General features: G+C 36.1%; 1 protein-coding gene across 1 annotated transcript in view; it reads left to right on the forward strand.

Moving 5' to 3' along the window:
- Nucleotides 1–23,608, forward strand: part of Kifap3 (kinesin associated protein 3) — a 122,768-nt gene that overhangs the window by 71,090 nt on the left and 28,070 nt on the right. Inside the window, exons 17-19 of the mRNA XM_050158422.1 lie at nt 3,340–3,425; nt 13,577–13,766; nt 18,821–18,920. Coding sequence (XP_050014379.1) covers nt 3,340–3,425; nt 13,577–13,766; nt 18,821–18,920 — 376 coding nt within the window. The remainder of the gene's footprint in view (nt 1–3,339; nt 3,426–13,576; nt 13,767–18,820; nt 18,921–23,608) is intronic.

Below are 23,608 nucleotides of genomic sequence, written 5' to 3' on the forward strand. Positions count from 1 at the left end.
CCTCTGTAAATGCCACCAGTGTAAACCTCCACTTCAGCTAACAGACCACAGACCAACCTAAGTACACAAGACTAGCCTAGAAAATGGTGCCTGTAGCATTCCTGCTATCTTCAACACCTAAGAGTCTCCATTTCTACTGTTCTCTCACAGCTTCATGCATAAGCCTCAGAGGGGCTTCCTGCAGGAAATCCAAGACATCCACACCCCGCTTGCCTTCATGGACTCTCTCTGGAACCTTGGTACAACCCTCCATAAGCCCATAAATTCTCATTTTGCACATTTGCAAAACCAGTCCATGTGGACAATGCCGGGGCACACATCTACTTGAATGCTAGTATATCCCCCTTGCACTGGTGGTGCAGCAATCTCTATTCGCCTAAGTTGCTTTTTTTTTTTCAGGAGGGTGTCCTGGAGACTTGCTGTTTTCAGAGGGAAGTCTTAGTTTGAAGTTTTGCACTGTAGAACTTGTAATGGATGGAGTCCATAAATGCCTTCAAAGCTCCTCTCCTATTGTTCTATTGTCTGACTGAAAATTAATTACTTCACTTTTTCTTAATATTATTGATCTCTTTAGCACCCAGAGCCTCTCTATGTTAAGCTGTAATTGCACTCCTACTCCTGGTCAATCTGTATCTTTTCCACAGCTTTGCTATTTGCTCCAAAACAAACACACACACACACACACACACACACATAAAAAAAAAAAACAGCTAAAAGAAGCAGAAAGGTTTTTCAGCCTGAATCTTCCACCAAATAATTAGTCCATTAACTTTGAATTCTCCCTCACTCAAATTTTCAGAACACAGACAAAACATCAAAGTATTCTTGAAGTTTTGGTAGTGAGTATAGCCTTTAAAGACTAAGGTGTCTCTTTAGACCATAAAAAATTGTTTATGAAAAGTTAAGACATAAAACAGAATGACAAGTCATGTGTTACTAGGGGACTTCTTGGAAAGACAACCTATTTTATCTTAAAGATTTTTGTGAGTTCTAAATCGGGCTTCACTTACAGAGGCTAAGACTAGCATTTACCTCTGTGTATAAACATAGATACTTAGAAGGTCGTTTGATGCCTTATCAGTTTATCTAAACAACAGTAGTCAGTGTTCTCTAGGGCCTATAATCCTTCCAGGCTTGGGTTTTTGACTGAGTTTGCAGTGTCTGACATGGGTTCTCTCCTGTGGAGCAGGCCTCAAATCCAAGAAGATAGTGTTTGGTTTCCCCCAAACAGTCATGACTGTTACACAGGTGGGCTCATCTTGCCTGGCAAATTGATTTTGCTGTTCATAGAGTTGAGAAAGAGGTAAGCCCTTCGATACCGTTTTTTTCTCCTGGCAGCCATCGTATTACCTTCTGGCACTTTGAAAGCTAGCCAGCAAGGAGATGCTTCCTACCTCAATTGCCACTCAGCTTCTCAATATCTTAAAGCCAAGTTGTGTTTTGTCTTATGCAGTTAAGGTCTTATCATCTGGTTTTTGTGGACCATCAACAGTAATGACAAGAGCATGTTTTGTTTTGGAGGCCTCCATGGTCTGTCTCCCTGACCAAAAACAAATCAGGAAGTCTCCCACATGACATTGGGGATTTTATTTAGTAACTCACTGCCTCTAGAAGCAACATTGTGTAGATGTTCGAGAATCTCCCTTCAAATTCGTGTGAGTGTATGTTGTAAAATATTTCCATACAACTTAACGTTTTAATTATTACCTTTTAAAAATGAGTGCTTACCTGAAATTTATATATTTGTTTTATTTCCTTGGCTCCTATCTCTGCTTGTATTCTATGTTGTTATGCTCTTGAATTGACTTCTAACTATAATGAGGTATTTTTATATGTAGTAAATATATAAATAATAAAATAGGGTTATCTGAAAATAACAGCTTCTCATTTTACTGATAATTTAGCAAAATATCGAGTTCTGGGTTGACACTTATTCTCTTTAGCAATTTAGAGGCATTTACCATCCATTTAGCATTGCTTCCAAGGAGAGCTCTGTAGTTAAAGTACTTACTATCCTAATTTTGAGAATAGTTTAATTTCCTTTGTCCTAGAGTGATTAGGTCTTTTGGTCAGAAAAAGTAAAAGAATGTTTACTTTCTTTAGCATCAAGTTGTTTTGCTGTAAGTAGACTTAGAAACCACAGTAAAATTTTTCAAATGTACTTTTCACCTATAAAGTTTCCCCGACCCCCTGGAAAGTTCTCTTGAACTTAGTTTCTATTATTTTTTAATATTTTATTGCTTTGGATTTTGTCTTAGGGATTTAAATTTGCAGTTCCTTATCTATTTTTTATTTATTGTGTATTGTGTCTACATGTTCCTGTGTGTACAGGTGCATGTGTCTGTGCAAGTGGATAGGCACGTGTGTGTGTGTGTGTGTGTGTGTGTGTGTGTGTGTGTGTGTGTGTGTGTAGGCCAGGGGATGACCTCAGCTGTCATTCCTCAGGAACCATCTCTCTTACTCTTCCATACCTGACCTCTCCTTAGCCTGGAACACAGCAAGTAGACAGGCTGACTGGTCAGTGAGTCCCGGGTTCACTTACTACCTTCCCAGCACTGAGGTTACAAGCTCACACCTTCACACCCACTTTTTAAATATAGTTTCTAGGAAATGAGTTTAGGTACTCAAGTTTGCAAGGCTAGCACTCTACTGTGAGCTGTCTTTCTAACTCCCTTGCCTATCGTTATTGTGTTTTAAATTTTCTAACCTTTTTGTCCATTTAGTTTTTATATATAAGTTGTCTTATTGTCTGCCTTATACTTAAGAGTCTGTTGTGTTTATTTTTATGTTCATTTTCTCTTTCATGTTCTTTATTGAACTTTTGTTTCCTTGGGTTTTCTTTTGATTTATATTTGTCATATATATTTTACTATTTTTTTTTAAATTCTGTTTTAAAATGCCTTATTTAAAATGACATATTTTTTCCAGTTCTTTTTCTTTTTTACTATAGCAACTATATGAGATTCGAGTGATTAGTTGATGTTATTCACTTTCATATGAAATGTTTCCCTGAATATCATGGACATGACAGATCAAGAAAGCAATTGTGGGGGCTGGAGATATGGCTCAGTGGTTAAGAGCATTGCCTGCTCTTCCAGAGGTCCTGAGTTCAATTCCCAGCAACCACATGGTGGCGCACAGCCATTTATAATGAGATCTGGTGCCCTCTTCTGGCCCGCAGGCAGACATGGAAGGAATATTGTATACATAATAAATAAATGAATTTAAAAAAAAAAAAGAAAGAAAGCAATTGTGCTGCCATAATGATGTGTGTAATTTCTATATAACTGAAGAGCTACAATCTCAGTTCATTTTGTGTCTTTAACCACTTTTATTCAGAAGCTCCAGCATATCTCATAGACCTGATGCATGATAAGAATAATGAAATCCGGAAAGTCTGTGATAACACATTAGATATTATCGCAGTAAGTATTCTCTCTACAAAAAAATCTGATTTTATTTTATGAAATATGAAAAAATTATGTAAACCCAATTAGAACTATTGAGTGGCAACACAATATTTGTATTCTGTGAAGATCTAGAAAATTTTGTTATCTGAGTGTAGATCCTTTGGCTTTCAACTTTTAACCCAAGGCTCTTTAGAGAGGTTTGTAAATCACCACAGAACACAGGCTGGTCTCTGTGCCATCCAAGAATCATTTCACTTTTAGAAACATGTAAAAGAAGGAAAAGTGCTGTCAGTGCCTATAAAATGAATCAAATTTCATGAAAATGATTTTTTTTAGTTATTTGATCATTTTTGTTCTATATATAGATTAGTTTTATGAGGTACTTAATAATGAGGAAGTACAAATGTCTTCACGTTATTGTTGATGCTGGGACATTTTAAAGTATGCATAAGTAGAGGGATGATCTACATTTTAGGTGGGAAACTGGCTGATCCTAAAGATTTTTCTCGGAAACTTAGTAGAGTTCTTTGGGACTTGAACCTTAGGCTAGTATGTGCCTTGGTTTAACCTTAGCTGTGTACTGCTGGTACAGCCTGCTTGCCACCTTCAGTGCTCTTGGGAGCTTAGCAACCTCTTTTAATAAACAGATAAACATTTTTAGAAATCAATTAACTAATTCATTGAAAATAAACTGGGCTAACATTTCTGTTAGTGGTGTCGTTGTGAAGTAGACAATTAACAGCAGGAACTTTCTTGTTAATTTCCCAGATTTTATTTTGGAAATTCATCATATTTGATGCCAGCTGCTTTTTAGATTTGACTACCTCACTGTGGTTTTGAATTATTGATACAATGTTGTTTTAGCTTTGATCTAAGTCAGAATAGAGAAATGACAGATAGATAGATAGATAGATAGATAGATAGATAGATAGATAGATAGATAGATAGATGTAGATGGTAGATAGACAGATACTCTCGTGTGTGTGTGTGTGTGCAGCGCACACGTGTGCATGTATATGTATATATAGAGAGAATCTTTATCAGTATACCATATCTTGATAAAAGTGGAGCTAATAAACATAAAATACTTAATACTCTTAGGGAACAATTTAATGGCATATTTACCATTTTCAAATATATCACAATGTCATTGTTGATAAAATTTGTACAATGGGTATAAGAGGCATCATAAAGTTCTACGTGTGAGTCTGCTTAAACAGTGAGGACAGCCGTGAGCCATCCATCAGTGTTGTGCATGACCTTTGTGTGCTCCAGCTCCCCTCACTGAGAAATGGAAGATATGTCTAGATTGGTATACTAGGTGTTTTCTTTTAGAATGTAAATGAATGGTAGCTCTAACGATAACTTCAGTCTTTTTTGAGACAGGGTTTCTCTTTGCAGCGTTGGCTGTCCTGGAACTCACTCTGAAGACCAGGCTGGCCTCAAACTCAGAGATCCACCAGCTTTTTCCTTTCAAGTGCTGGGATTAAGGGTGTGTATCACCACTGCCTGGCAGTAGCCTCAGCTTTAATGTAAAAATATTTGGCACAGATACAAATATGTTATAGGATAAAATATTTTATTGTAGTTAAATAAGCAATCTGAGTTGACTTCTTTATCTTATACTTGGAGGTGCCTCCCTCTCATGCGCGATTTTTCCTAGACACTGCAGCCACCCTTCTTTTTTGCAGCCAGTTTTATGTTGGTGTTTTCTTAAGGTCTATATTTTACCTTATTCCCTCATTTCTCATAACATCCTTACAATTTATGTTAATCTTGACTTCTGCTTCCAAGACTGTATTGAAATGGTACTCATTTTTTTTTTTTAAGGCTTACATTTGTCAAAGCCCAGTGAACATTCCCAGCCTTCATTTTACTGTTGATCCCATCCAGCCTGGAGAGACTTATAAATTTTAGTCAGCACTAAAATTAAAGCCACAAAGAGAACAGTGTTAGATAATTATTGTAAAGAGCTTTCTTGTCATGAAAATTTCAAGAAGAATCAGTAAAATTAAGCTGTGATGTAACAGCTTGCCATGTTTATGTGGCTCCCCACAGTGTCATCAGATCTCTTTCAAGTTAGTATAAAAAGAAAACCCAAACATGGGTTGACTTAGTTCACTTGATTTCTCTGTACAGCTCTCTGCACTGGGTGTGTAAAATCAGTATTTGATAGGATGTCATGTGGTAGTTGTCTTTTCACATTGGAAAACATTCATTTGAATAACTTACTTTTTAAATAGACTAAAGTATTTAAAGATACTCATGGGATGGTTTGTGTAATTTGGAAGCCCTACTGTGCTGTCCAACTGGCTCATATGCAGGTTGTGCTTTTTAGAAGTGAAACCCTGTAGAGCCAATGGAAAGGCATGAGGGTGTGGAAACAAACTGTTCTACTGAAAACTTATCTATCTCACCTTTCCGCTATTAAACTTTAAGGTTCAGCTTTAGCCAGACAGTAGAGAACTATAGCAGGCCCTAAAAACATGCTTCCCCTCGCTTAGGTAGACATTCTGATGATAATTCAATCTTTGACTTTCTGAAAGTGGCAACCTGATCTACTACATTTATAATTCAACCAGTTTTTGTTTTGTTTTGTTTTGTTTTCTACAGATACGGTAAATAATCTCAGTGAACCACTTAAAATAGTGACCAATTTTCAATGGCGTTTCTGATCCATAGAGACTTGCTGTAAGGACTAGAAGAAATGCTCATGCACATTTAACAGATGATGGTCGTGTATCTAGTTGAGGAATTTATATGTAAATTATATGGACCAACATTTCCCTTCCTTGGGACAACTAATAACTGTATTATTTGTTTTCATTTTGATTTTTAAGTGACATAAGAAGATAACCTGTTTACTTTTAATTAACCCAAAATTATTCTACATATGTACTTTGGACAGATATATTAGTGTTCATTGTTTATATTTGAACCTATCCCACAGAATGAGTGAATTTGGAAATTTTTTTATGTTCCATGCTATGACAATTAACTGAAAAAGGTTGTTTTTTTTTTATAACCTTTAAAAAATAAAAAGGAAATTGCTTTTTCTGCTGTGGAAATATCTTTTTTGTTAAATGATCCATACTCTGATTTTATAACTTAATTTAGATTCAATTTTTAAGTTAATCTCAGACAAAAATTATATTCCCAGTTTTCTGAGCATCCTTGTTCAGGAAAAAGCATCTTTTAATTTCTATCATTTGAGAATTTTATGCATTATGTTTTGATCATATTCCCATTTGACCCACTTTCCATCTCCTCCCAGAGCTGCCCCCTATTTCATACCAACCTGTGTTTCCTCATTTACTTTCTTAAAACCCACCACGTCTCATTAGTACTGCCTATATATGCTTGGGTTTGGGGCCATCTACTAAGTGTGTTAGATCTTCCAAGGCTACACCCTTAAGTAAATCAATTGCTCCCTTTCTATCCTTTACCAATAGCTTCTCAGTTAGGGATGGAATTTTGTGTCCCTCACCGCCCCCATCCTGGCATTTTGTCGGACTTGAACTCATACAGGTCTTGTGCATGCTGTCTTAGCATTGAGCACATATGTTCAACTGTGCTGTTATATCCTAAAAATGCTGCTTCTGGAGTTGGCACCATCTCTGGCTCACAGTCCTCTGCCCCTCTTGCAGTGATCTGCAGGAAGCCATCTTAACGCACGGTTCTACCCTCACAAGAGCTGTTCATTGAGGCCGAACAGTGTTACTGATCACAATAGAGGGTGCAAATTGTCCATCCTAAATCTGTTTCAGAAGGGAAGGAAAAGAAGCATGGCATAATTTGAAACAAGAGAAACAGTGATTGGAAACAGCAAAGGTGGCAAAGCACTAAAGAAAGCTATCAAGAGACAATGTGAAATCTCTGGCAATGCCAAGTAATAATGGTTAAGTAATTCATTCTGTGAGGACTTTGTTAGCAACTTGCCTGTGATAGGAGCGGATGACCTTTTAAGATGCTTTCACTACTAGATTTTGGTTTCCTACAGAAACCATTATATCATAATTTTAAAATGACCATATATATGGGACTGTTTATAGCTGAAGGCCATTGGTATCTAAAGAAAAAACTTATTTGCAGCTCAAGACATATAATGTGGAATAACACAAACTTTAAACACTGAATGCCTTAGGAAAATATGCCATCTTCAGTAAAGTATTTGATCCCCAAATTTTGCAATATTTTGCAAATACTGTTATAGTGGTTATTTGTTTAATGTAGTTGGGCCAGAATCCTGAATTCATGAATTGAAACATGTGTGATGGTTCTTTGTAAACCAAAGAGGATTACATACTGCATACTACAATCTCTCCAGTGGTAACAGTAAATTGTTGCTATCCAACTGAGGCTGCTTGTAGCTTAGAGAGCCATGAATAGTACCAGTGTGGGGGTGAGCAGTGAGGCCATATGAGAGAACATAGGTACTTGGACTTCTGTTTTAAGACTCCAGGCCTTGGGAATCAAGAAAGGAAGAGAACCTACACAGACTTCCTCAGGGCTTCTAAAACCCAGTTCCTTGTGTCCTTAGTATGGCCTCAACTTCATGTGAGGTGTTTGAGAACCTCAAAAATTTCAAACTGGCAGACAAATACCTCTTCGGACATGATTGGGTTGTCATACGCTTAAGATATGTTTACTGTGCACATAGTGTGTGCCAGTCACTGATGTAACTACTGGCATATAGAACGCAACAGTCTAGACTCTGGAGAGCACTGAGAGTTGCCATCTAAACACGGAAGCTAGTCATCCCAGAACAGTAGTGTGGTATGGCCCCATAAACAGATGTCCTGTGCTATTTCCATGGTGCTTACAACAGAGGTGTGATTATGTCCTCTGTACAATACTGATGTCTCTGTCCTAGTACCACCAGTGTCCTTGTTGTCCTTTCATAACTAATCTGTTGAGATTTTGAAGAGTAGTTCTTTTTTCTGCAACTAATTATGATCATGGATGGAATGAATGCGTTTCAATAATCAAGTTAATACCCAGCTTTAGTATTTTAACTTGGAAAAGTAAGGTATTATAAGTACAGAAAATTTTATATTGCATAGGATTGATGACCTATTTAAATGAGATAAACTATTCAAGGTATAAATGCAGTCTCTATACATTGTTAACTTTCCTCACAAAGATTTTCAAGAAGGCCTATCAGATGGAAAAGCTGCTTTTTTAATAATCTTGCTACCAAGGAGAATACTTTAAAATGTATCTGAAAATACTTAAAATTACAGAGAAAATGCATTGGGTTAAGATTAGAAATCTGGCATTCAAACATCATAAAATGCTTAAGAATTGAATAAAATGGGTACATGATAGTTAACATTTAAAAATCTCTCTCCCTTTACCTCTTCCCACCCCTGTGTGTGTATATGTGTAAGTTAAGTGGAGGTACCTGTGTTGGTTAGGATAACCTATGTTGCTGGTCCTCACTTTTCACCTTAGAGACGCGTTCACTGCGTCACACATGCCACACTAGCTAGCCCATGAGCCTTTGGTTATTGTCCCATGTCTGCCTCCCATCATGCTGTGGGAGCACTGGATAGCAGAGGCACACAATGGCTGTCAGCTTTATGTCGGTTCTGGGATCTGAAATCAGGTCTCACACCAGAGGAGTAAGCCTTTTACCACTAAGGCGTCTCCCCAGCCTTACTCTCACTTTTATTGGTATGTAGCTTGGTTGTAGATACAGAGCAGAGACTTTTCAAATAAATTGTTGCTAAAGCTTGTTCAATAAGCTTGTCAAAAGCTAGCTCTGGTTTCTGAATGGTTACAGACATGGTCATTTTTAATGTATCAATGTAAGTACATTTAAAAGTATTTTTTCTTAATTCTATGCAGTGAAATTAAACATAATGCCAAAAGTTTGGTTGGCCCTCTTTTGTAGTTCATTATTGTATCACATAAGCAAAAGCAGAAATTTCAGATATTTTTCCAGCTTGTTAGAAATTAAAAATTACATATACATGAATGTTTGTATATTCCTTCCTTGATACTTACATATCTTTATTTTTTTTTATTTAATTGATCACAGTTGGACTTGAAACCCAAACAAAGCATAAAAGAGATATCATGATTTCTTATTTAAATTTTATTCATCTATGTATTTTACTTTGAGGTTTAAAGTGGCATATTTGAAATGCTATTGTACAGCTTAGTCTTCTCAGTACTTTAGAAAAAAGTTTGTCTGAGGAGATAATCGTACCTAATGGTCTGCTTTAAATTTTGTCTCAGTCCAGACTATATAAAGGTCCATATAGGGACAACCATGTTGGAAAAGAGCTAGTATATGTACAAAACCCAACAACTTTATTAAATGTATGTTTACTATAAGTATATATGTGTGTATTGGGGGGAAAATATTTTAAACTATAGAAAGTCTCATTTTTGGAGCTACTTAGCCTTAAAAGGCTGGACTATCCTAGACTTGTTTTAATTTAGTATGAAAAATTTTATTAAATAAACCATATTGCAGTCTCAATTAGGGGACTGCCAGATTAAAGAAGGGGGAAAAATCTGTTTCTCATCAATTGCTCCAGGACACAAAGCAGATCTGTGTAGCTCTGTGTTATCCTAGAGTGTGTTAATCAGATACAAGGTGTGACGGAAGCCAGTGACAAGGGTTTCCCTGAGAGTGCCCAGACTCTGATAATAGGCTGGGGAAGCCTTCAGAATGTTTCAGTGGTTAACTAGTAAACAGTGTGGTGTAGGACTTCAAAAAGGATGGCACATTCCATGTAAAATCAAACCATAAATCTTTTGTGACACATTTGAGTTTATGGAACCTGAGTGCTTAAGATCCTAATGTCAGGAACTGAGAAGAGAAGAAAATAAAAGACAAACCATGTTTTCCTTTCAATTCGGGGTAAAATCAAAACTTGCAGACAGAACCCAGGGATATACCCCTCATGAAAAGAGCGTCAACCATAAGTGTCTCCCTTGAGCGTTCCTACAGAGGCTGGTAGAACTGGATGATATGTGCTAGCTGTGGCTGAACCGCTTACATTCGCATGGCTGTTTCCTGCTGTGGGATGGAAAGTGGGCATTTAGGAACCACAAAGCGATGCCATAGGGAACTGATAGCAATAGCTTGCCTTTATTCATTTTTTACTCTACTCATTTGGGGTTCCACCACTCTTAGCTATTTGGGGGTAAATCTTTAATACCTTTATGAAGTAAAAGATATTTATTATAGGGTTATATTTACAGAATGTTAGCACTTAAGTAATTCCAAATTTTTATTTTTTACAAGTGAAAAACCTGAGACTACAAATAATATCTTTTAGCAAGATGTATACTTCAGTTAGCTGCAGAAGTATGACTGGGATCTAGATCTCTTGACTGCTACTAGATTTAAAGTGTTTAAATGAATAGTATGTCACAAAACAGATGCTTAGTTCTAAAACATTTTGTTTGGTAAATATTAGAAAACATAAGTTAGGTTATCACTCATTAGAAGAAACTAACACAATATATTGTTTTTAAAATGTGTCATACTTAGCCTCTAAATTAAAAAGATGATAATTTTCCACATGAGCTATGTGTGGTGAATGACTCACACATGAAGGCACTGGCCACCCAGCCTACGGACCTGAGCTCTAGCCACAGGCCCCACATGGTAGAAGGAGGGCCAGAAGCAAGGTTGCCCGCTGACCCCCATGAGTGCACACCATGGCACTAATGCACCCACCCACAGTGAATAAATAAGCGAATAAACTTGAAATTCAGAGACCCATTAAAAACCACACACATGTGCACATACACTGGGATGTAAGGCAGTTTTCTCTACATAAAGATATTGTATTTTAATAGTGTTCATATTTCAATAAAAATACTTTTGCAAGATCAAAATATTTTCAAAAAGTAATGTTATAGCTCATTTAGATTTTTAAAAAGTCTTTTAAAGACTTGATCACCTTGATTGAGATTTCTTGTTCTTTGAATTTATAATACGTTGTTACAACATAGAAGTATTCGTATCTATTAAAGTTCAAGGAACCTCTCATGCTGGCTCTGCTGAATATGGCCAAATGTTTTTGGTAGCAGGATTCTGTAAATATTGCTGAAGCTCTTGTAAGATGTAATTTTCTATTTCCTAAGTGGTAACAGCTTACTACTGAATAACTTCCCTCCTTTTACCTTCTAATTTTGCCTTTTTCCCCAGAGTGTTTTTGTTGTGACCCTTTTGGCAATAACACACGTCAGTCATTATGCTGGTCGCAGAGATTAGACCTGTTTTGAGTGCAGTGCTGAGGGTCAAAGGCCATTTTAGTTATTAAAAATATATACTTGAAATCAGAAAAGGCTTCTTTTAGTTTCATTTTACATGTCTGTGTAGCATGCACTTGTCACAGTGTGCATGCAGAGGTTAGAGGACACCTTGCTGGAGGCAGTTTTCTTCTGCTCCATGGGTCCCAGAGATCAAACTCAGGACGTCAGACTTAGCTGCAAGCATCTTTTGTCTATTGAGCCATCTCACCAGTGCAGAGAAGCTTATTTTTAATGAAAATTGCAGTATAGTCTGTCATTCCTGGTGTATATGTATTTACTCTTATATTGTCGTGATGCATCAGGCTGAGAGGACAATTCAGTCATAAACTGATCTTGAAAAAAAGAGGAGGGCAAGATTTTTAAAGGAATGCATGGCGTGACCTTGTCATATTTGCTGCTAACTTCTATGCTCACTGTATTAAAAAAAATTGTTTTACTAGAAGAGTTTCAAGGCAGCCATGGATATTCATGGATATTCTTGGTTTCTGTGTTTGCAATCTTGTCAGTCTTCATAATATTTTACATTCAAGTTCATCAATTGTTATACTGCTGAAGAGGAAGGATGGGGAGATGACTCAGGTAGTCTCAAATTCAAATTTGAATTCAAATCTCTAGCATCCACTTTTTAAAAAGCAGGTCAGAGGCACCTATTATCCCATCACTGGGTCGGCAGGGAAGGAGAGTCCCTGTGGCTCACTGGTGAGTTCTAGGCTGGAGAATGACCATGTCCCCAAAAACAAGGTAGATAGCCCGAGTAACAACACTCAAGGCTGACCTTCCTGACCTTCTATATGCACATGCACCCATACATGTGAACATGAAGACACACAGAAAATATACATACACATAAATACCATTAAGTGTACATAAGGTAAAAAGGAAGCTAAAGTTTTGGGCTTGTGATGAGCCTTCTGCTTCTACATTTATTAGATATTTTTAAATTTTTTAACTTTTAGTATTTAGTGTGTGTGTGTGTAAACCACAGTACACATATGGAGGTCAGAGGGCAGTAGTCATTTCTTTCCTTTCACTGTGTGGGTTCGAGTGATTGTACTTGGGTCATCAGGCGTTGATGCAAGTGCCTTTGCCTTTTGAACCATGTCGCCAGCCCAGATGGATTTTTGTTTTGAGTTAGGATAATAAAATATTATAAAATGGTATGAGATAATAACTGAATAAGGTTTTTTCTTTTTTCAGAGTATAGCTATGGTAAATAAACTTTATGAATATATTAGGGAGTGTATCTTTTATCTATATCTGTAACATCTCACAATTACTATTAGGAAGCCACTTTTGCTTTTAGTGGTATGGCTCAGCCGTGGTTTTATATGCCCTGGGCCACAACTGAATTTCAGTTACTATTTTTACACCAACAACTCAACTCATGTGCTTGAAAGTTAAATTCTAATAAAAGAATTAGATTGTATGTTTCCCTTGAATATATCTTTGTTCAAATAATTCAAACAGATTTTTTCATTTTTTAATCAAAGCCACAAGTTAGTTTTAGCTTTTTTGCCAAATGAAATAAGCTACTAATCAACTATTATTTTAAGAATGCCCCTTGTTTCTAAAAGCTAAACTAAAAGATCAGAAACATCTAGTTCTGGCATTTCTTGTGGCATTAATAGGATTTCTGGTGTTATAAGGTTTATTCTTGGACTATGGCTGACTTGTAACTAAGTCATCTTTTAGGGATAAAAGAAAAGCCAAGTCACCTATTCAGTGACCTGTTTGGCATATACTTAGTTGTTCTTTATGGCTGAAACACAATTCTAAGCAGGTATTTTTAATTTTCCTTTGACCCAAATGAAGGCCCTCTTAGAAAATGTTTCTGAGCAGTAAGCAAGTAGACTTACATGGTAACACTTGCTGCTTGTGTGTAATAGGAATATGATGAAGAATGGGCAAAGAAAATTCAGAGTGAGAAGTTTCGCTGGCATAACTCTCAGTGGTTGGAGATGGTCGAGAGTCGTCAGATGGATGAGAGCGAACAGTACTTGTATGGTGATGATCGAATTGAGCCATACATCCATGAAGGGGACATTCTCGAAAGGCCTGACCTTTTCTACAACTCAGGTAAGGTGATAACCAAAGCGAAAACACATGCTTCATTTGTGTGCTATTAAAAGGGGCTTTTATCTGCCAGTCAAGCATGCTCCCAAGCTTTGTAATCACATTTTTAGTATACAAGCAGTCTTCTGTTAATAATTTCAGATAATAGTTCCTGCACATAGAAAACTAGTAAGATTTTTTCCCAGTTAATCTTCGGTGTAACTTCCATTTAAAGTATGTGTAGCCAGGATAGTTAATGGCTGTTAGAAGATTCCTGTTTTCTAGGATGTGTAAGTTAAACATCTCCAGGATTTCTGACTTCTAGTTTAACAATGTGACACTCATTTGTTCTGTGTTCTACATCTATTAAATATATAATTTATTAATTTTATTTTGTTTTCTTATTTTATCTAAGCAGTTTAATGCTACCATTACTTTGTTTTAATTCTAGACTATTGTATTACATATGGTGATAATTCGGAATATTTAGAGTTTTCCCTTCTAAACGCTGCTAATACTTTAAAGATAATAGTCTAACCGGGCACACACCTTTAATCACAGCACTTGGAAGGCAAAGGAAGGTGAATCTCTGAGTTTGAAGCCAGCCTGGTCTACAGAGCAAGTTCCAGGACAGACAGGGCTACACCGAGAAACCCTGTCTCAAAAGACCAAAATTAAAAAAAAAGATATTACTCAAAATTACACAAATGTATCTATTATAACACTGTTGAGCATGGCTGTCTCCAGGGGTAATGAGTTTGGCACAGAGACAGTAAACTTTTCTATATTTTGCTTTAAATGTTTTTACATTATCACCAATATTAAAAATACTGTGTTGAAATCATTTATACTTGAGGAGACAAAAGAGAAGAGTTCCAGTAAAGACTTGTGAAAGGCTTAAAAAATGAAAGTGTTAGCTGGACTGGAGGGCACTGGGTCGTAGAAAGCTTTCCTAACCATGCGCTCTTGTCTGTTACCGACAAAAGAACGAAAGAATTCAAGTAATCCTAACCAAATTAATGGCAGTTTGTGTACGATCAGTGATTAAATGCTAATATAACTTGCCATTATATCTAATCACTAATGATTGATATCATATTAATCAGTATACTGTTCACATATTCACTTATGTATTTCATAAATACATATTGAAAATTTTCACTATTGCATGCCATTTTATATTTAATAAAGGCACCTGAATTCCAAAACTTTTCTGCTCCAGTTTGCAAATGGAATAGCTTCCCTCCTAACCAAACTCTGCAGCAGTTAGGAAGGGCTGCTCCTTTCCAGCCTGTAGGTCATGTGCTCCAGCCAACCTGGGTTTCTGAGTCATAGCATGTAACTCTCCCTTCCATGATCAGAATTTATGAAGGAAAACAATACAAAGTATATGATTCAGAGGAATCCTAATCAATCAGTTCTCAATATTGAAAGATAATTGTTGGAGGAGGGGCCACATATTCGTCCCGGCTGCCCAGAATCAAAATAACCACTATTTATTAATTAAAATGCTACTTGGCCCATTAGTTCTAGCTTAATTTAACCCATTTCAATTAATCTTATATCACCACGTGGCTGTGGCTTACCAGATAAAGTTCCAAGTGTCTGTCTCAGGTGGCAGATTCATGGCTCTCCCTGACCCCGCCTTCCTCCTACCATGCTGGGTCAAGCCAGTTCTTTATTCATTAGCCAATGGAATCAACACATAAACAGAAGGACCTCCCACACCAGATAATCATTATTCATAGTATCTTCAACTTTGGTTTTTAATACAATTAAAATGTCAGAACACATCAAGTTATACCACATTTCTAAAAATTAATTCATTTAAATCAGTGTCTTAGAATGTAAGTTGATATTTTCTGCAAGACTCTTTAGAATTTAATCATAGTATCTTTGAAGTTACACACACATGTGTGTATGTGTAGATACATGTTTTATGTATCTATCCATAGACATACATGTATGTGTATGTATGTATCTTGTATACTGAAATTTAGAAACAGTGACTACTGCTGGGAAAATAAGTTGTGACTATTTGACCATCCCTAGACATCCTTTGTCTTTTGTCTTTTACATTCCTTCATCTGACAGAAGATGCTGAGCTTTTAGCAGTGCAGGCTTTATGTTGTGAGTTTGGAGATTTGGATTCCTACAGACAAGTTCTCAATAGTTTTCATTTTATGAATTTTTGCCATTTGTTTCCATGAAGTCCACCAGGGATTAGATGAACCTCTGTGTTATTTCTTGATGTATTGCATAGAGATCTAGACAATGTCTCCCCCTTTTGTTGTGTACAGTTATATTTCAGAAACATCAGGTAAATTCTTTGTGTTGGTCTTAAGTGTAGAATTAACATCTTTTGGTATTTTACTTATTCTACAATTGACAGGTTTCTCATATTCTCATCCTGAGTTATTTTGGTTTTCATTTTGCAAAGTAGCTTGAGTTTTTTAATCTTAACCTTGTTAACATTAACCAGATTGCCACAAAATACTAAATACAAAATTGAGTTTTTTATCTTTTTAGCTTCTTTCCTCTCATTCTGTTGTGTTAGATTTCCCCATGATTTTGTCTTTGTATCTTCTCAATGTTTACCCAGTATTTGATTCATAGAATCTTTAACTTATAGCAGATGTAAAATCAGAACCAAATGTTACTTTTAGTTGAAGTTCAAGTTCTTTAAATTTAGTAAAATAATAAAATTAATACCCATTATGTATGTAGGTGGAGTTTTCCGTTTAGACCACTGATCAGCACTGTCCTGCCAACCACTCCCCAAATAACCACACAAAGACTTATTATTAATTACGAATGCTCAGCCAATACCTTAGGCTTGTCTCCAGCCAACTCTTACAACTTTAAATAAACCCATTTATATTTATCTATGTGCTGCCATGTGGCGCGTTTACCTCATCTATGACCTTCCCATGTTGCTCCTTATGCATCTGGCTCACAACCCTGTGACTCCTCCTCCTCTTCTTTGCACTCTTTTTACCTTCAAGTCCTGTCTATTGGTCAGTCAATTTTTATATTAAGCCAATCACAGTAATGTGTATCACACAGTATAGAGGACTATCCTGCATTTATATACTAACAACTCAACAATTAAATAACCACCAAAGCCATTAATTCATGATTTGTACCAAGTTACTAGTGTGGAAGTTTTATTAAAGTACAAAGCACTATGCCCGCTCTTTTGCTAACTATATTAGTTAAATTTAGAATTTGAGCAATTTTGAATACACTTTTGTTTGTTTTGTTTTCAGTGGAAGAAATGTTTATTTGGCTCATGCTTTCAGGGCTCTTATGGTGGGGAAGGCGTGGTGTAGGAGAGCTGTTCACATCTTGGCAGCACAAAGCAGAAGTGAGATGATGTTCTCAATCAAGTATTTTGAGAGGATAACAATGGGGTTACTAGGTGCCAATGATGTGTCAGTGAATAAGGCAGGTCTTTGTCCTTCTGGAGCTATCATTCTAGGAAGAGTTGGGAGACAAACAATATGCAAATAAGTAAAACAGTTGCAGTGTGGTATGTTGAATCTCCCTTGAATACACCTTTATCTCAAATAACTTATGTATATTTATTTATTTGTATGTTGTGGCATGTGTATAGAAGCCAAAGAACAACTTGCCTGAGCTGGTTCTTTTCATCAAGTGCATCACTCAGGTCAATCAGGCCATCAGGCTTGTCCGCAAGGGCCTTTACCCACTGAGCCATCTCACTGCCCCCTCAAACAAATGTCATTTAAGTCCTGCTGATATTTGAAGAGTCAAATCAGTTATACCTTTGATTCTTCCTCTCCCCAAGTTAGATATTCTAACCACTATAAACAGTAATTTCCTCTATATTTTATTGTGCTAATACCCACATGATACATATATCTACTGTTGTCTATAATTTATAAATAAATTATTTTATTGTATCCAAAGAGAAATTCTTTTGTAAGGAGATTGTATGTTTTAATTTTGTATATTTTTCACAAAATTGATCACACTATTATGAAAGTACTATATAGAAAATAATCATTTGGTAACTAAATAATATGCCAGTTATATTCCATATTTTTCATTAGCCTGATCAGTATGACCTGGCCAGTATTTCTACATTCAATGATATAGCACAGGCGACTCACAGAGTCCTCAGAGTCTTGCAAACAGCTTATCCTAAGGCTTATACTAAGGGTTTGTTCTAGGCTTAGGACAGCCTGAAGCCAAAACACATGTAACTGTTATTCCTCTGCATTATCCTACAAATAGCAGATCATTTAGAATCTTGGGGCAACTGAGAAAGTGATACAATTCTTACATCATTTTTAAGAAATACTAACAGGCTGAGATTTAGAAGAATAAATGTTTATAAGCAAAAACAGCAGTGTAGAGCTCTTCAGGAAATCAAATATATCTGATAACCTGATGGTATAGCTATATAATAATTAATACCTAATAAAGACCAAGTCATCAAGAAGTATTTACATTTTATACAGTTTACCCATTTAACACAATGTGCAAATCACGTTTATTTAAAAATAAACATTTAAATACATGTCTGTGTGTGTTTTAATGTTTGCCATTTAAATTGTTAAGTGTTTAGTATCAGCAAATTATTTTTGGTATATTCTCCAAGCATGCTGTGTAATTAAAGCTCTCTGGTTATAAGATGAGATGCATGCTGAAGTATTACTGTTTACCAGCATTGTGGTGTTCCATGCCTCCTTTACCTCTATCCATGATCTTTTGTTAGCCTGTCCCTGACTAACACAAAGAATGCCTTTATCTTTTCCTGCCTTTTCTTACCCATAGTACTTTAAGTCCCCTGGGGAAAGTCTACCTGCACTGGTATTACCTAGCACACAGTAGGGACTAGGTGACAGCTCTATTATGATGATAAAATGTGGTGACCACTTATGTAGTATTGCCTTCTGTGCATACTCTATACTCTCAGGACAACAGCATGCCATTCTGACATTTTTCTTTCCAGACTAAATAAATAGGTTTCTAATGTGTTGCTCAATAAGGTAATTCTATTTTATTCCCTGTAAGTATGTTTCACTAGTTACTGCTTTGACTTTTTCTAGATGGATTGATTGCTGCTGAAGGAGCCATAAGCCCAGATTTCTTCAATGATTTTCACCTCCAGAATGGAGATGTGGTTGGGCAGCACTCATTCCCCGGCAGGTAAGCTATGTTCCAAGAGAGAACTCAGGTGTGAACTCCTTTGTTTTGAAAAGCTAGGGTTTTCTTCAGTTCTCAATATCTCTGCCTTTGTTATTACAAGGAGGATAAAAACCTCCTATTTCTCTAGGAGAATGATTATTTTTCAGCTAGTTTATTAAAAAATAATGTTTTATTACTTTGAAAAATATTCAGTGTCCTTTGAAATAGATAGTAGTATGCAAACTAACAAACTCAGTTGTTTCTAGGTGTGTTTCCTGGTGTGTCCAAAACAAAAGACACACGGCATATAGTTTAACATTCATAGAGCAGTCTGCTAAAAAGCTCTGTCTCGACTAGTAGAAGACTTTATTTATCTTTTTGTTTGTTTATCGGGAGGTATCAAGACGCAGTTTCTCTATGTACCCTGTCTGTCCTGGACCTCATAGACCAGGCTGGCTTTGAACTCACAGAGATCCACCTGTCTTGGCCTCCTGAGTGCTGGGATTAAAGGTGTGCAACAACACTGCACAGCAGTAGAAGACTTATAACTGTAGGATTAGCAGTAAGTAAAATACATAAAGAAAACAATATCTCATAAGACAGCATTGCTTTTCAGTATAATAAAGTTCACTTCAGCAGCCGTCCAGCTTCTTCAATCATGTTACAGATTTTTAAACTATTGCTAAAATGTGTGGACATTTTCTTCCTTCTGCCATCACTAAGGTTTAACGCTTTCCTTCAGTCTGACTGTTGACTTTCAACTGAAATCTCCCTTTCCCCAGCAGGTGTTAACTGAAAGTGACTTCTTGATTAAGGGTGGGACTGTGTGTCCCTGTCTCCTTCCCTGTGCTGGGATTTGGTCCCGTGCAAGTCTTGTGCATGCTGTCTGTCAGTCTCTGTGTGTTCACATGTGCGTCAGCCCTATAGTCTCTGTAAGATGCTTGTTTCCTGGGAGTCATCCACCACCTATGCCTCTTCCTCCAAGAAGATCCCCGAGCCCTAAGAGTAGGGGTTTGATAACTACTTCCCGTGTAGGGTGAAGGGCTCTGTGCCTTGCCCAGTTGTGAGTTTCTGTGTTAATTATCATTGATTGCAAGGAGTTTGTCTGAAAGGGTTGAGTGATGTCCTATTAGGAGTCATTTTATCGCTGTATTTCTTTAGCATAAGAGCAGGTTTTCTCCTAAGGCCTGTGACTTACCTGTTCTCAGGTTCTTGGCCACTTTGTCAGTGGCAGGTATGGGTTCCATCTCATGGACAGTCTTTGAATCTAATCAAAAAGTGGCAGTTATTCCTATAACACTTGTGCCTCTATTATGCCAGTATGATTTGCAGAAAGGTTGCTATTGTAGGTTGCAGTGTTAGTAGCTAGGTAATACTGAAGATTTCTCCCTCCCAAGTAGCCTGCAAAGTACCTTCCATTCACCACTATAGGAGTGAATAGGAGTGCAGTGTCTAGTTGGGCAGTGGCTCAGTTTCTCCATGGTCAGTGGCATGAGTGAGCGGTATTTCAGCAATACCATCTTACTTTGAAGCTGTGGAGGGTAATCAATAGCAAAGGCTAAATCAATTTAAGTGATGCATTATCTGTCTTCTCCTGACCAGTATGTTATAACTCTCAATGATCAGTTGAAATAAACTTTTTAATATAACTATAATTATAATAGTTGATATAAATATTATTGATCATCTAGTGTATACAATCTAGTTTACAGATAGTTATCTTTTGATTTTTTTAACAAAAAACATTTGACTTTTGATTATTTCTGAGGTGTCTGACATTCCAGTTATAAATATTTAAATACAGTCTCTGTTTAATTATAATTCTATCATATAACAATTCACAGTATTAATGTTTTCCATAAAATTAAAAATAAAAGATAATTTGGGCATATGGTCTTAATATTTATAGCAAAAAATGGCTTATATCATTTATAAACCTAATTGTTCTACCATTGTAATTATTCTTCCCTGTATGTTTCTTATCATCCTATATCATCCTATAGATACTGCCAATCTAAATAAAGCAAACTGCTACTAATTTTGCCTTCCTTAAATAAGACTTATATTCATTTTTATGTAATTATATGCCTTTAAAGAAATTAAACATTTTGATTAATATTGAATAAATAGTCAGGACTATGGTATATACCTATGACCTCAGCCCTTGGGGACAAAAGTCAAAATGCTTCTAGGCCAGTTGGGGTCATATGGTAAGACCCAGTCTCAAAAAATACCAGTATGATAATTGGATTGAATATACAAGTCAATAAATCTTGAGACCAATTCAACAATGACTATTATTTTCAATGATAGTTTTATAAAAGGACATAGCTTTATTGAGAGATAATTAATGATAAAGTTTAATGTTTAAATATTTCAGTATTTTTTATTTCTTTTACATTTTAATGACTGGGAATATTCAGGTAGGACTTTTTATTGAAAATTACTGTGATAAATTCTGTTATGAAGTAAAGAAGCCACTTAAATATTTTTACCCTTCAAAAGACTCTGGAGAGACTCCTTTATAATCAAAAAAAGTAATGTACTTACTGCAACTATCTTGATTTGAGAATTGCTTGTCCTTTAAAAAGAACTTTCCCTAAGAAAATTTGTCTTTTATCATCTTTTATAACTTTATATGCTTTAAATCCTATAAGCATATCACTTTTTTATTTTTATTTGTAGAAGAAATAATTTACTATTGACTTTTTTGTACCTAATAAATCAAATGAAAGAGGTGCTAATGAGTGGAGATACAGTGTCTGCGGGCTTGTCATAGACCTTTTGCACATTTGGTTGGAGTGATTCTGGAATAATTCTTAGTTAAATACATTTTATTCTGGAATAATTTACTTTTTTACCTATTTAATATTTTTTATAATTATTCTTTGAGAATTTCGTAGATACATGAGTTGTATTTTGATTGCCTTCACCCTCTTCTTCCTCCCTACAACTCCTCAAAAATAGGATTCGCTTTTGAATATAGCTATTTTCTCCTTTGATAATAGCAAACGATGGATCTTCAGTTAGGTGTACTTATTTTGACTGTGGAAATATTTAGGCATATTGATTGCTATATATTTGGCTATGGTGATTTTGGTGTATAATGTTCCTGATCTGAAAATTATACTAGTGGCTAGCTTTCGGTTTCTAATATCTAGTAGGTGGACTTTAAAACTCATCAAAGAATATCCATTCAAAATGCTGATTATAAAAATTTCCATGTTATTAACTTATTTCAAATAATATAAGAATATTTCAATAAATGTCCCATTCACTAACCTGAAATTGTTGAATTCTTACTTTCACTTCTCCTGGAATTGAAAAGAAGAACTTAGGCTTTGAACAAATATTGTCCTTATGGATTTAAACCCTGACAATCCTGACTCTAAATACCTTTAAAGGGGGCAAGTGTTGCATCTGTGGTGCTTCCCCTAAGCCAGAGGACTCGCAAATTCTCCCCTGCTTCTTCATTACTGTTTTCATCGATAAGCCTAGCAAAGTTATCCAGGGGAAGAATAATAGAAGATTAATGTATAAAAGGTAAAACTGTATCACCAACATTGTTTTTAATGATTGCCAGCGATATGTGGGACAGTGCATGAGACAGATTACACAAGTGGAAAGCGCCACCTGCCAATCAACCCCCATGGCTTTTCAGGCTTTGTTATGGGAGCATTTCAATTTGAGTAGATTCCTGTAAAGTAGTTGATCCCAAGTGACTTCTGGAAAAGAATAAGTTACTAATTTATATGACATATATATTTTTTAATGGTTCAAAGAATGATTTCTTTTTTCCTTAAATGATGTTTAGTAAGTAAATATATATATTAAAATCTGAGAAACTAAGTCAAATTGAAAGACGTGTTAAACCTAATCTATATTGTTGTTTTTCCTAAAGTCCAAGTCAAAGGTGCTTCATAGTCCTAATGCCGGCATCTTTGTAATATGGTGAGGCAGTTTAATTGGAAACAGTGAAAGCTGTTAAACTCATCTATCTCAGTCTACAAGAGAGACCAGACGTTTGATAAAATAGATACTGGCAGTTGAACAGCAAATCCTTGGCTTTAGACATGTGTCACTATTGGTTTGAACCTCTTGGCGCCAGGATTTCCCGACATTTAGAGTTAATGCAAAATGCATTAGGGCTCCAGGCATTAGCTATGGGGTTTCCAATCAGAGTGTCAAATGCAAATCTCCCAAGTCTGAACTGGTGTTGGGGGTAAAGTGGGACTTGGTATTGAAGCTAATTAAAAATAATGGGAGCAAGGCGAGGTGATTTTTTTCCTATTATGTACTACGTATTCGTGCCATATTTTTGGAGCTTTTTTTATTATAACTCTTACTTTTCAAGACTAACAAGAACCTCATGTTAAGAGTATCCTTAAACTGCTTCCAGCTTTTACAAATCAGGTTTTGTTGCAGTAAAAATGGTCCATTTTCCTTTTATAGGAATCCAATTTTCATAAACTGGAAAAAAACTACAGAGTCTGCTTAAGTTTCCTTGGGGCTTTGAAAAATAATTTTGAGAGAGCCTGGCATTCTTTGTGGTTGGTAGAGAGATGTCAGTCACTGACTATCTTGCTGAGGTCAAAGTGGACTGGACTTGCACAGGGACCTCTTCTCTGCCTCCTATGTCTTCATTTTCTATGTGTGTTATATCCTTTTGTTTTCTTTCTTGGAGTATTTTACTATTATTTGTTTTGTAC

Source organism: Alexandromys fortis, unplaced genomic scaffold, assembly GCF_014885135.2.
Source record: "Alexandromys fortis isolate MF-2015 unplaced genomic scaffold, M_Fortis_MF-2015_v1.1 scaffold_97, whole genome shotgun sequence".
NCBI lineage: Eukaryota > Metazoa > Chordata > Mammalia > Rodentia > Cricetidae > Alexandromys > Alexandromys fortis.